The following is a 15945-nucleotide window of genomic DNA, read 5'->3' as shown; positions in this document are numbered from 1 at the left end:
ACGCATTTTCCTTTTCAGTGACTCCTGAACCAAATTTATTTCTTTGGCCGCTTTCGGATGATTTTTATATATATATATATAGAATGTATGTCTATATATTTATAATAACAACTCAATTATAGTAAGGTGTTAAATAGAACCGTTAGATGGTCCAAATTTTCAAAAATACAAACGACAAAATGAGAAGAGATAAGAAGGTATAAGCTTTTTCCACGCATTATTTAAGAAATAACGGAAAAATTTAATTTACGCTTTACCGTTAAATGCAGTATAAAAGGTATGAATGCAATTTTTCAATTAATTTCGTTAGCTGCTTTGGGGCAAATGCAAAAAAAAACAAAACAAAAAACAAAAACATGTTGGAGGGCAAAGTTGCAGGCAAAAACTGGATGAGCATGCTGATAACGGAAATTAATTTGCAATTTAGCAAAAACACACAAGTGTAGAGCGCATATTTACCCAGCGTTTTATGCTTGCTACACAACCACACACACACAACATACACATACACCTATTTTGCTACAAACTTAATTTTTATACCCAACATAAGCTATATTAAGTCTGCCACGAAGTTTGTAACATTCAGCAGGAATTGTCAGTGAATCTCTAAAGTATATTTGCAAAGGTTCTTTACTCACCAAGAAACTGCTTATTTGTCGAAACCACCAATATCAGACCACTATAGCATGTAGATAGCTGCCATACAAACTGTTCGATTCAAATCAAGTTCTTTTATGAAAATTTTTTTTATTTGACAAGATATCTTTACGAAATTTTGAACGGGTTATTGTCCAAGGCAACGCTACAATCTCCGAAGAAATTGTTCAGATTGGACCATTATAGCATATAGCTGCCATACAAATCGAACGATCACAACCAAGATAAAGATATTTTTATATCCTTTTATGCTAAAAGAAGTGCGCTGTGAAGGGTATTATAGCTTCGGCGCCGCCGAAGTTAACATTTTTTTGTTTGTTGCTACTTTGTGGTAATGTAGTATGTGTTATGTGTATATGTGTGTGTGTATTGGTACTTATGTTTATATTATATTAGTATGTGTGCGTTTGATCTCGCCTGCATTTGACCGCAAACGCACATTCCAATTATATGCAATTGCATTTAACTCGTTCGATTGCATAATGTACCGTTATACCATTACACGATTTTGCGCTAACGCGGTTTAACTCTAGCATTCATTGAATTCTCCACACATTCATTGCATTAATTGATTCGATTTCTTACACGCATTGAGAACAATTTGATAATTCTTTGTATTTTAATTTATTTCCCTTTATTTCAATTAATTTTTTACTTTTTATTACCTTTTAATTGCATTTATTTAATTTATTCTACTTTTATTTCGTTTGGATTGCACGCATTCGTTTGGTTTCAATTCAGTTTTTGCTTCGCACTTAATGCCAGTGTTGCATTTGTTGCTTGCTTGCTGCGGCTTCAGCGCCTAAAAGTATGTAATTTTACTTATGTTTGTATATATGTACATAACTGTATTCCTTATTTGCTTTTTTGGTATGCGTTATATAAGCACATTATTAACTATCAACCAATCCACTTTGTACATATATCGTAGCATATATGTGTTTATTTACTTATATATACTATGTATTCATGCTTATATACTATGCTATGCAGTTTAATGTATTAAGCATATAGTTGTTTGCCTATTGTTACTTATACAAATATGCTTTTGTTGTGGTTTTAGGTTTTTGTTTTTAAGATTACATTTTTCACTCGGCAGCTTGGCAGCGGGTGCTTTTCTAGTTTTTATTTTTATTATTTTTATCTTTGAATGCATGTTGATATATAAAGTCTATGCTTTAACATTGCGGAATTTCTTACGTAAAGTTTCACCGCTTATTTTACGTTACTTTACTTTGTTTTTTTTTTTTTTGATTTCAATGAAATAGCCAAATATAAAGCTTTTTATAAAAAAATATTTTAAAGAAACTTTATATCTTTAAAAAAAATTAATAACACATACAAAAATTTAATTTACGGTAAAAAAATTTAATAAAAAGTGTGAAAAAAAAAATTTAATAAAAAAATTAAAAATAACGAATGATGCGATAATCTTGTTTTTACTTACATAGTATATAAAAAATGTATACACAGAGTGAGATACATACATACATATGCATATATAAATATGTATGTATGTGCATATGCATTTGAATTTCGTTTGTATATTCTTAACATATAGTGGTTGTTGTAGCCTTTTTAGATTTTATTATATACAACTTTCAACTACTTTTTTTTAAATCTAATTAACTATACCTATATACTATTATACTAATAGTAATCTTAACGCCCTACGGCAATCTAAATAAAAATGAGAAGTAAATATAAATGTAAAAAAAAAAAATCAAAAAAAAAAATTTAAAAAAAAAGTTATTTAGTTGAAAAAAAATTTAATTTTAAACATTTTATAAAAGTTATTATGTGTCTAATGTCTAGTTTCAATTTAGATGTGTGAAGCAGGGTTAATGGCTGCAGAACTTATGAAATATGAAAAATATTAGATACAACCACATTACGGTCATTTCAGTAAAACTCTATGTTTGTTTCTTAAATGCTAGTATCTGCTAGCAAACATGCTTAAATTATGGAAGAAACAAATTTTTAACCTGCTGAATAAATCTGAATAACTATTATGTATGTAATTATAAAATTACATATTTTATATATAACATTGGTATTTTTATGAAGCCCCTCTAGTCGAGATTTGACGAAGAAGCGTAACGAGAATTGGAAAATTTTTGAAGCTTACAGAATTACAGTCCTATATATTGATGTGATGCAAGTTAGGAGTCCGTAAATCTTTACTTTTAATGTTATATGAAAAAGTGATTAACGTAGAGAAAGTGTGGCACCTTTGCCTTCAAAAGCAGCTCGAGTTGGGACTTGTGATAAATGAGTGGACAATTGTTCTAATAAAAGCTGTACTAGGGTCTTTGATAAACTAAATATTATATTTTGAGCTATAAATAAATGGATACTATTTTAAGGATAAAAATATTCTGCCCGAAAAATATATATTATTAAACAAATTATTGTAGATACCTTCCATAACAATCAGAATAATTGCGATGTCATGTGCTCTCATTGTGGCTTTTCCTACTGATTGCTCCTTTTTCTTTTTCCATTTGATTACGTACAAATTGTGTCTTCATTTTCTTTTGCTTCCGCTTTTGTTAGCCATTGATTACATATTTACCGGTCGACTACCTTATTTATCAACAGCTGAAAGCATTGCATTTCGACTCGGCATTTATCAATCAAATTTATGCTTATTGTGATTGACTGCATACATACAATATTTTTGAAGGTCACATTTCTCAAGTATGTAAATACGCGTGGACCAACCTGTGCTACCGTCTTACCCTCTCTGAGTCGCCAGTGTTGTCTTTCAACATTATAATCTGAATTTTTACGTCGTGTATTTTATTTAATATATTTTATAGTGACGTAAGGAAATGTTCAAGAAGATTCTTCTTTTTAGACAAATTAAAAGACATATGGGGTGTACAAGGTGAGAAGAAAGAAAGATGAAGATTCACAGCGTTTTCTTTTCGCACAAAAATGTTGCATTTTTATAATGACGTCACATGTGTCAACATTTTCATCGAGAAAAGAAAACGCTATCAGAAATGTTATGCTTTGTTCAAGGACATAAGAGAAAGTCAGAAATGTGGGGATTCTGATTTATATACCCTTATTGTATTGAGCAGAAAAGGTTTTTTTTTAAGTTGTAACCAAAACGTTCTTCATATACGAAACACACACATCCCCCGAAATTTTAGGAAATTGAAAATATGTCATCATCAAATCCTCGAAGATGATAAAGGGTTTTTACCGTCAAAAAAAAAACAAAAAAAAAAAAAACAGTCCCTAAAGTTGGAATAGTTTTTATTACTATGGTGGAGCTCCATTTTTGTGACGAAATTTGAGTGCGCTACATATTTCGTTACAACCGAGCAATTTTTAATTTTGTCGAGAAAACTCTCACTTTATGGGTTCAAACAAGAATGAAGGTTCTAAAATAAAAATATGAATAAGCTTAGTATGTCTTCCGAGACCTAATACAGACTCTTAAAAGTAGCTTTCAAGATTACGATAGATTTTAAATAGAACCGTAGAAAAACTTTTAAAATATAATATATAGATTAGCTGAAGCTAGAGAAGAGTGACAGAAAGGGACAGCTATATTTTGATGGATGGTACTAATCTAACTAAGATGGGTCAAACTACTATGCAGAAAGGTTGATATAGACTTGGATCTTGGCTATGAGTAGAACTCAAAGAAATGGAACACCCATTGGCCGAATCTAAGCTTAAAATAGTGGGCCCGATTTTTACAATGATTGGCAACACTATGCCTCAAATACAATATTATATGAAATCTTCATATCTTCTTCTTTTCACTTGCTTCAATGGCCTTTCAGCAAAATGAAATGCTAATATTTAAGCGGTTTGCCATTTTGGCTGCCTACACTTGCACCCCTTTCCAACATAAGTTAGGCCTACAGCACGTGTATCTCGTCTATATTTATTTACTATATTTGATCCTATTTATTTTGCTGTTTTTGCTTTGTTTCTTCTTCCTTTCGTATTTAGATTTACTTATGCACCGCCACCACACCGCAAACACTTACCTCAGCTCCGAGGCGATGGGCAATCAGCATTCCGAGCAACCAGTGTTCAGAGGAGCCATGGTAGAATCAAGGATTCTTCTGTATGATGTTTTGGGTATATATGTATATGTATGTATGTGTATAAGTGAGTCTGTGGGTAGGTAGTCTTTAGTCGTCTTCAATGATATTTTCACAGACGTCAGCTTGTTACGCGTCTTCTGCATGCGCCGACGCTGCTTTACCGTTGAAATGCCGCAGAGATAAGGCAAGTAGTGTCCCTGTGACGGACTGCGAAGTTGCTGCTGTGGCAAAGTTCATGTGCTGGCATTACCATTAAGCTATTGGACCGACCGATGGATGGCAATACCTCAGCGGAGTAGGTGAAGAAGAGGGACAAGTGGAAGTCTAAGAGCAAGCGGTGGATGAGCCTGCAATCGGCAATCCAGACTATGCCAAGCTGCTTCTGCTGCTTGTTGTTGCTGCCACAATGCTGGTGGTGCTGTTGGTTCTGCTTTTGATGAGATTGTTGCCAGCTGCTACCGACAAGCGCATATTAGCCGAAAGCATCAAGAAGTTCCTGCCACCTGACAGTCGCAATAATAATATTATTGTAGTTGTTATTGTTGCAGCACTGGACTGACAGTGTCGCCAGCAGCTCACGAAAAAACAATAACAACATAACCTTCAGCAGTTGTGCAGTTGGTACAAAATGTTGGTGTATGTGTGTGTTTGAATGCTTCGCTGTATGTGTATGTGTGTGTGAAAAGACGGTGCGTGTGTTTGTGTACGCGTGTCAGCTCCCATATACTTTTAGTTAGATGAGTGCGCCATTAGAATAATGCAATAAGAAACTTAAACGCCAAAGCAAACAAAAGTCGAACAACAAAAACAAAACCAACAACAATAACAACTATCACAAACGGGCACTGCTCAAGACATTAGGAAGGATAGCCAAAGAATTTGCAGAGTATTTGTTGCTGGTATTGCTATGCCTGCTGCCACTGCTGCTAACACAATCGCTATAGCTTTTGTTGCTGGTTTTGCTATTGTTGGCGTAGCCAATTTAATTTCTGCGTTTCCTGCCTCGTGAACTGTTGTTGTTGCTGCGGCATATAGACTCCAGTTAAGTAGGTTATCAGCAACGTTGTTGTTGTTATTGTTGATATTATTGCCATTGTTGCTTTTGTTGTTCGCGTTATTACATTCGCCCTTGTCATTAGTGTTTCTATTATTATTGTTGTTATTGCTGCTAGTAAAAGCAACGGCAGCCGCGCTGTCAAGCTTGTTCTTGTTGTTGTTGTTGTTATACGCATCGAACTGGCGCTGCTTTTTTGCATGGCCGCCGGATTTTCATCTGTAATTGAAGAGGGAACAACGAATGTAAGTAAATATTGTAAATGTATTGTATATGTACATATATACAGTTATATATGTACCTATATAAATATATTACTGGTAGATAATGAAATGAATAGTCAGCAGGCGAATAAATAACATAATAGATTGTAAATGTTGCGCGGCATAATGGACACGCAGACAGACGGACGGACGAATAATCAGACTAAAGAAGCTGAAGACGTTGCCACAAATAAGCAAACAATTTAAAAAATTGAAGAGCGTCATTGTCGCACTTTGTGTGTGTGTGTGAGCGGCATAAAGAGACAGCTGGTGGTTCAGCAATTGTGGACTTGGAATTCTCTAAATGGCAGCAATAATTTGTGAACGATGAAAATTTCCATGTTTTTCAATAACCGAAGTGAAACTGAACATTATATTATATGTACATATTTAAATATTTGAGGTTAGGGAAAAATGGAAATAGGAAATGAAAAATTTTAAAAATTAATTTGTATATGGATATTTAGTTCGGCAAATGTTTGGCATATTTTTTTTGGTATAGCATTAGGTTAGGTTAATATGTTGATTTTCGTGAGACTATAAATAATCCCACTTGGGCTGCTAGAGACGTTTGTCGTTGTGTTGTTCAAAACTCTTAAGTACGGTTCAAAAAGACCGTCGTATATTTAGAAAGCGCCAGCCACAAATTTATGGATCCGGCTAATATCTACTCCAGTCAATTCGCCGGGTTCGTAGGAAGTATGGCAACGAAGCTGCTGCAAACTTTAGTCTGGCGAAAAGTGGACAGTGTACGAGAAAGTTTCTAGATGTTTCCACCGCATCTTTCTCCCTGCAACTTTAACAAGTTGCGTCCTACAAAATCTTTAGTCTCATCGTTCAGTGAGGACACCTATCATTGCGGCCATGTGAACCTTGCTAAGAGCTAGTAGAACCTATTTTGAATAAACAATAACTTTCAAAGACAAATATCTAAAAAGTTCGGTTATTTCAGGAGACAGCGTTTATATATTACTGTAAATGCTTATAACTTTTTTAAGAATATTTTTAAAAAAGTTTATTAACGTTGGATAATTTTTTTAGGACAAAACCTTGAATTTCTGTAGATTCTCAGAGACCAACAGTCGACCAAATAATTATGCAGAGAAGCGATACAAAAAAAAAATTAATAAAAACAATCGGATGATTTACCTTCCAGTTACAAATGCAGCAAAATGTAGTTTTGAAACAAAAAAAAAACGCGTTAAAAGATAGCAAAGGGTATTTTCTAATAACTGGGCGGCCACACTTTAGAAGGTTGTAATTTAAAAAATATTTGAAATAACTCATTCAAAATGTTAATTCGGGTATTCAAAAGGTATCACATTGTGTCATATCGTCTTATTGTCTTATTTTTTTATGACTGTCATATCAACACTGTTGTTGTTTCCGATGCAAAATTGAAATACGACGAATACAACACGGCGAGGTATGTTTTTTGAGTGTGCTCTTCTATCAGCTGAATCTGTTTACTTATGTATAAATATATTTGTAGCTTTAAAAATTTTTTTTTGCATTTTTAGTTTATTTGACTTTCATTTACTACTAACACTTCCAATTTGCTTTGAATTTATGATAATTTTACGTTGATATTCAATATAAAGTCACGTCGTTCGCTTTAATAATTGACATCTCGAGGATATTTGGCGCACAAAACAACAACAAATTGAATACTGATTTATATGCGCTCATATTCACTTATTATCACTTACATGAATCTAATGCTAATGACAGTCATATAGCTAGTGAATATGAAGGAGCAAGGGCGTCGACATAAATACATATGTATGTACATATTTACATATAATCATTAGGGTGGGTTAAACAACAAATCGTTTTTTTTACACTGAAAAATTGATTGGTAGACACCTCAAAAATTCTCTCCAAGTGTGAGCTCTTAATATTACTATGTTTTCATTTTCCTATTTGTTTCTTATTATTGGAAAGATAAATTCATACCTCAGTGTCTACTATTTGAAAAATATATCTCGTCTCTCATAATTGCCAAATTTGAATTCTCACAAAAATTAAAAATTTATAAAATAATAATCGTTTAAATGTGTAAGTTTGGCGACCAGTGCTCTAGAGTATTGAAGATGATATCTGCTCTGAGCGAGCTCTGGTTTAAAATCGTACGAGTAGAACGCAAAGTGCACAAACTCCAAAAAAATAAAGTTCTAAAAATTTTAGTGTTTTTTTAATCTCGATTTTTGTTTTTAAATTTAATTATGCCTCTTTTTTCAATCAGGTATATGGATGAAAAATTAACAAAATCTTTAATTAATAATTTCGGTATTAAAAAAAAATAATTCAAATGTTAACTCAATTTTATTTTTTTTTAAATTTAAATGCTCGCTAACAAAAAATTATTATGACTTTTCAGCCACCCTAATGTTTACATATATGTACATATGTATATAGAGAAGACAAATAAGCAAATATAATGCTTTGGTTAATAAAGCTTAGAAATAGATTGTATATCCGTATGTACACATGTATATATATGTATGTATGTGAGCACACTTAGCCATGTTCACAAGGTATCCTGCTTTTGTGGGTTGATAAAAACGCAGACAAAGCAAGAAATTGGAACAATACAAGCGGCAGTCACACCAATATATTTATACTCGTATGTATATATGTTATATATGTATGTATGTGTGTATGTATAATATATAAATCCAAAAAAAAAAAACTAGTTCTGCATGCTTTTGTACTCCAAAACTAAGCGTGATTTATGCATAGTCATTTGTAGTATCCAGTAAAACAGGCGTCGTCCAAGGAGTCACCAACACAAACGCACACAAAGAGTCACACACATACAGGGAAAGCTACTCATTCCGTCAGTCACGCTATCGTTGTGTCAATGAAAGCGGAAAGCGAAGATAAAGCATTAACAGAATTTGTTGCTAAGACAGGACAATACCGCTAAAAAGGCGCCTACAGTAACTCACACATCCACATACATACATGAGTATTGAGTATTTTATTATATCTACTCCCTTTTGTGTTTTTAAAAGGCTTTGACTTGCTCACATGTGCGCCTAAGACAAATGATGAAACAGCAAACGACATATATACATATGTAAAAATACACAAAAGACAAAAGTATGTGTGTGTATGTGCGCGCGCATGTGTGACCTCTCTTTGTAGGCCTACATTGAAATGACAAATTAATTTAATTTGCTACACTCCAAAGTGGCAATAAGAGCAATGAAAAAGCATATGTGTATATATGTATGGGCATCTACAAGTATGTGTGTGTGAGCATTCTTTGCGTGTTTTTGTTTATGGTAAAACAAAGAAGTAATATGATATTGTGCTTTGTGGACCACAGCGACAGTATTGCCGGCAATAAGTAGAAATGTGTGTGTGTATTGGCATAAAGTGTGTAAACAAAAGAGTGAGGCTATTTATTTCATTCATCAGTGACTTTAACTAGATTTGCTTATGTACATACACATATACATACATACATACTTACATGTGTGTATATGAAATTGGGTTGGGTAAATATTATTATAGGTTGTTATAATACAGTAGAGATCTGGAGGGGTGACACAGAGAGGTGCAGAGCTATCAACACTGGGCTTAAAAGGCATTTCGTTTTACTCAATAAGTTAATAATAATAATTTAGATGGGAACACCAAAACTACTTTAGATAACTAGTAAAAAAGGGGTACGGTAGGAAGGTGAAAAAGGTCAAGAAACAATCAAACTGCAAAAACTTCATGGACGAATTTCCATCTGCAAATCGTTGCTTAATGAACACAAAATCGATCCAATTCTTAAAAGGGACGTTATTGGTGATAAAAAGTGTGTCACTTACTGCAACGGTCGTGGTCGAATCGGACCTGTACTATTGAAAATTAAACTGTCTAAAGAAAGAAACCCAGAAGCGACCAGCTTTGGTCAATAGGAGAGGAATTATGTTCTATGAGGACAACGCATGACCACTCACATCGATAGTGACCCGCCAAAAGCTGCGGGTCCTTGGTTGGGAGGTTTTTCTGCATCCACCTTACAGTCTGGGTGTTTATTAGCTGTTATTGGGGTTTCAAGAGAAGCTAGTGAAAATCGACCGTCCCAATTTATTGTTAGTAGAAGGGTTTCTATCAGAGAGGCATTAAAATTAAATTCAAAATGAAGTGAAACAAGTTATCGAACAAAGCTGTGTATATTTAACCTAAATCGAAGTATTATACCTCTACTAAATACAAAACAATCAATTTCATGCAAAAAATAATCGAACTAGCACACTACAATATGTCGATCTCCTTGTCACTATTTGAGATTTGATTAATTTCACAATATATTACGATTACGATGATTTCCTTTGACATACATATAAAATATTCAATCAATTTCCAAATAAGCTAGTTTATTCGAGTACGAAACAGAGCAAAAATAAACTTTTTATAAAATATAATACTATAATAAGTATAATAAATGACCGTAGTTTCTGGTATAGATGCATCTTTCAAAATATGTTCGACTCTTAAGTAGAGTAATATTAAATACTTCTAAATTAGCAAAATTTACAAATTACAAAAGAAAATGAGTTTATAACTTCTAATTTCGTGGTAGTCAAAAAAGGGCATTTCTAATCATTAATTTTACTGACAACTGCCATATGTGAAATGTGCTTACAAATAGATAAACACATATGTACTTACTTGTATATAGAAATAGCTGCACATACCGACAAGCACAAGAGCATGTGTGTAAGTCCATAAGTCTATGCTCATGGATAGCACACAAGGAAAGCTAGCTAACCATTCAACCAGGAAGTCATTCATAATCGACAAAAAAGCCACACTAAGCTGAACCGAGTTATAAATGGGCAACGGCACCACAGCCATTAGTGAAAGCAATGTATTTAACCGAAAAAGCGGTGTGCAGACAAAAGCTTACCATTCGGCTTAGAATGGAAGTATAAATATGTAGAAGAGTATAATAATTATGGTAACGTAGACGAATTTTGCGCGATGTTTCAGCGAACTAATCGGTTTAATTGGTATGTGAGAGAAGAACTGGTCGGCACTTAAGGTAATATTGGGATCGGAAACTGGCTGAAATACGAGGAAATGTTGGATCTTACAAAAGGACTCACTGATTAAGAAAACCATAAGTCTCATAAAAAAGTGATGGGTTTTGAGGTAAATGAGGAGTTGTGCAAAATTGGGGTATTCGGCTAAGAACTGACCCAAGTATGAGGAAAATTCGTTGCCTTCAAAAAGGAAAAAAAAGAAGGAAAAAATATGGGAAAATTCAAGGCCTGAGAAAAAGGCTGGCCAAAAGAAAATGAATATTAGAAGTCTTAGAAAAGAACTGCTCGGATATGAAGAAATTTTCGGCCTTAGGGCTAACCGGTAAAGAACAAAACTGAAGCTCACACTCGAACTTTGAGGAAAATTTCGTGATTCAGAAAATAGCTAACTGGTATATCTATGAGAAAAAGATTGCCCAATGGCTACTTATAATGCGGATAAAATTTCGAACGAACCGGAATTTTAGGAAAATTTTGAATTTTACAAAAATACTTTCGAAATATAAGTACATATATAATATAAAATTACCCCAGTTTCCGATGCAAAAATGTTAACTTTTCGCTGGATATATTTAGTAAATTAATTTTCATACTTGGAATGTGAATGGGTCAGCGCGGCCCACTTCGCGCGGTAGGTCAAATGTTTTTATTCGGTTTGAAGTTTGTAGAACCCTTTTTTCGTGGGCATACCTTGTATCTCTGTAACTCTGAATAATTAAATTATTGGGAACCATTGTAAATAGGGAAAACTGAACTCTCGGCATAAACATGCTCTTATCAAGCTTTCTGAAACTCGCTGCAAGTTATTACTTTTCATTTTTCATTAAAGCATCTCCATTTATTTAAATTTTGCACTCCAAAATAATTGGACAACATTCAGCGAACATATGTGACTCCTTACAATTTAAGGAAATTTTGAAGTTACTTCCACTTTACAGTTTGAAAGGGCACACCAATATTTTCCTTTATATAAAGTCAAGACCTTTCGAAAAAAGTCGAAAACTTTAAATAGAATTGTCTTATCTTTTGAATGCAATGGTAGACTGCGACTTACGACTGGGTTATTTAACACACATATTGTACTTATAAATCAATTAGGGCATTCGTAATTGAATACCAGAATAAAATGTTTAAGCAAAACCTCACCCAAATATTAGGACACCCATTATCATAATTATTGATATAAATATATATATGTATACATATGCGAAGACATAAAATACATATTTTGATAAGATCTCTGACTTTGATACAGGCAAAGACGGATCAAGAAAACATTAAATTCACTCATTTATATATTCACATATACATATGTGTATCAGTATATCATAAGCCACTATTTTACATATGTACAGTTATGTTTTGCCCTAACCTTAAATTAGAATATAACTAATGACAGAAGTGAAGGAATATGGAATCTAACGCATTCATTGCTGTCATATTAATATATTTGTAACTAACTTGACATGTCTACAAGTAAATATACATACATGCACATGTACACATATAGTCTACAAAACACACATAAGCTCCTGTAGGTTTGCTAATGTGACAAGCAGCCAGCGACAAATGATGACAAAATCATTTCATTTGCGGAATTACTAGCTGCTCGATGTTGGCATAAACTCCTAGAACCGGAAGCTGCTGCAGCACGCCTCCAATTACACATCTATGTAGTATGTATTTGTATGTAGACAAGCTTGTAAGCACATAGCTAATGCCTCTACGCGCTGTTCAAGTACAATTAATAACAATGACAGGGCGTGTCGGCAGCTCTCCTGCGTGCTGTGCGTTTAGTGTACTCTGCTGGGTCGGCGCTACTTCGCAGATCTTCTCCTGCGAGCTATAAATTTGACTAAGTCGTTGACTGACGCAATGAAACGATTGCCGCACAGTGGGGAAAACAATGTGTGATATGGTATGTCGTTAATATAATTTTCTTGCTTACACCAGTTCTTATATAAAAACGTTAATGAATAATGTTGCCTACAATTAGGCGCACAAAACTCATATTTTAACAAAGACAGATACTTGAATATTCCTTGAAATGCTTAAGCTAATCTAACTTATGGACAAAATGGATAATTGCAGAAAAATTTTCTTAATTTGTATGAAACTAAAGGTAGCGTTTCTGCTGTCGAAATATTAGAAGTATTAGAATGAAAATTTTGTTATAGGAAATTAAATTTAGTTTTGTTTCGATCGATTCGTTGATTTCCGTGGTACATACATATATGGGTATAAACACATGTTCTTTTTCAATATTTACCCAATAGTTCTATCGCAAATTTCACGTGTTTTACATTTTATAAATGGAAAACTACACAGCACAACCGAGTTATAGCATGACACATTACTTTTTCTTTTCATCATTATTATTTTAGTCAGATTAACATAATCAAAAGGACTTAATATTTTTACCGCTGAACAAGTATCACCACAGTAACAATTCTCAAAACTATTTGTGAAATATTTTACAGAGCAATACTGTATTTTTTAGTTCATATTTCTTAATGGAGATTAAATCGGTACAAAGTTTATAGATATATTACCACTGAGTTTCATGGAAATATTGCGATATGGGTTATGACATAGATGAAGAACATTATAAAAACAAAAATTTAAAGGTGAAATCTTAAAAATTTTAATACTTAAAGATCTAAAATAATAAATGCCAGGAGGGGTCTGCCTAGGTCTTTGAAATGGAAGTATATTCGAAAGGAGATAACTGCTTACGTACTGATCGATCAAAATCATGTTCTTCTATGACAAACTTTTTTATTTGTGAAGGTATCCTCACGAAATTTGTAACAGATAGATGTCCAAGGCAACGCTACAAGCTCTGAACAAATTATTCAGATCGGATAACTATACCATATTGCTGCCATACAAACTGACTGATCAAAGTCTTATAGTTGCTATAGAAATACACCTGTGAAGGTATTATAGCTTCGGTGCAGTCGAAGTTACCGTTTTTTCTTGTATTGGCTCATGTAACCAACAAAATAATTACGTAATGCAATTTTTTTTGCCGCTTTAACGCAATAAGGTCTGGTACTCGCATCAATGTCCGTCTTCAGATAATTTACAACACCTAATATGGCACGATGCGCGTTGCAAGAATGTATATATATGTATGTACTTATGTATGTATGCATATGTCTGCTTCACTGTGGCACCATCGCGTCAACCTTTAACACCAAATAACCAATTGGATGCCTTGCTACCAAGGATATTTATGAAAGCGAAAAAGGCAGGAGCCTTGCATTATCCTTTACTTCTGTCACGAGAGACAAATGCGCACATAACCGCACAAACATACATACATACGTATGAACATAGCTAGCTAGATACGAATATGCGCGTACTGGAAATAAGTAAAAAGTAGAAGCAGTGGCAACAAATGAAACTACTCACCATTAATCACGTGCACCATGACGCTAGCGCTGCTCGCCGTTGTCGGCTGACAAGTGTAATTCCCTGTATCCGTTGTCTGTGCATTCGAGATGCGCAACCTGATGATGAGCGCAATGAAAAAGAAGTAGAAGAGCAAGAAGCAGAAGCGTGAGCATATTAATGGAGACATATACAAGTTGTCACTTATGAGTGTGTGCGTGTGTGTGTAATGGATGAGTGTGAAAATGCAAGACGCAACGCAAGTGCGCTATGAAACGCACAACAGTCAGACGCTGACGCGATAAATATGTATATGTAGATGTGTGTGTGCGCCGATTGACATCGCTCGGCAAAGGAGGCGCCTTGAGATATTGAAGGCAATGAATTGAAATATAAAGGCTCAAATATTTATTTATGCTGTGCCGCACAGTGTAATCAAAGCCAATGTGACAAGTGCAGGCAAACACACACACACACACACCCGCACACACATTAACACATGCAACAGTAGCTGCATGCCGGATAAAGATAAGCGACAGTACTTTGCCACATGCATTTGCATGTTGACATGCTCAAAGCGCCGACAAGTCTGACAGCGCTTTCCATTTCGCCTTTGCACGCTTAAGCGCTGACTATCGCGTCACCCCCTGCATCACCACACTACACCTGATTGTGGCTTTTGGACAATCGGAATGAGTCTGCCGCTGCGCTGACTTACCTTGATTTCATTGTGTCGCCCAACTGTGATTCCATGGCGATACGCGCCGTGAAGTCCGGCGTTATGTCATTGCTTAAGCCATCGTGCGGCACTGTGGCCGCCATTGCGCTCGGGCCACCGGCAGCAGCAGTCAATGCCTTGGCATTTGTTATCGGCGCTGTCACATCAGCAGCCAGCTCATTGCCCGTCAGCGCTGGTGTAGCCATGCCACCGCCAGCGTTGCTATGACTATGTTTGTTTTTGTTGCTGTTGATGACGATGTCGCTGTCGCTCTCTTCATCTTCGTCCAGCTCGAATGGCGTAATTATATGCTCACCGCGATACCAATAAATCGGTCCAATATCACGAACGCTCGGCTGTTGCACATGACAGCTGAGTATTATTGCGCTGCCGACTTTGAAATGCAGATCGGCCGGGCCGCTGATGATGGCGCGCGAATCGGCGGGTATCTCTGTGGTGACACAAGCAAAGCAAAGTAAAGAAAATACATGAGTAAATATAAATAGTGGTTGAAAAAACAACAATAAAAATAAAGAAAAATAATGTGATAATAAAATTCCGAGGCATGTGTGTGTGTATGGGGTAGTGTATATGTGAAATATATATACCATATACACAATGTAAATATACATATGTGTTTCTACAAAAGTAAAAATAAAATTATTTAAATATGGAAAAGTAAATTCACAATTATTAATTCAACATAATTTCATAATGAACAATAACTACAATAAAA

General features: G+C 34.5%; 1 protein-coding gene across 1 annotated transcript in view; it reads right to left on the bottom strand.

Moving 5' to 3' along the window:
- Positions 1-1265: 1265 nt before the first annotated feature.
- Positions 1266-15945, bottom strand: part of LOC106627553 (defective proboscis extension response 3) — a 106043-nt gene continuing 91363 nt past the window's right edge. Inside the window, exons 5-7 of the mRNA XM_036369286.2 lie at positions 15210-15660; positions 14513-14610; positions 1266-6003 (exon numbers count right to left, since the gene is read on the bottom strand). Of these exons, the coding sequence (XP_036225179.2) occupies positions 5693-6003; positions 14513-14610; positions 15210-15660 (860 nt within the window). The 3' untranslated portion in view covers positions 1266-5692. The remainder of the gene's footprint in view (positions 6004-14512; positions 14611-15209; positions 15661-15945) is intronic.

This window comes from Bactrocera oleae, chromosome 3, assembly GCF_042242935.1.
Source record: "Bactrocera oleae isolate idBacOlea1 chromosome 3, idBacOlea1, whole genome shotgun sequence".
Taxonomy (NCBI): domain Eukaryota; kingdom Metazoa; phylum Arthropoda; class Insecta; order Diptera; family Tephritidae; genus Bactrocera; species Bactrocera oleae.
Note: the sequence above shows the minus strand (reverse complement) of the source record. Positions and strands in the feature narration are given on the sequence as shown.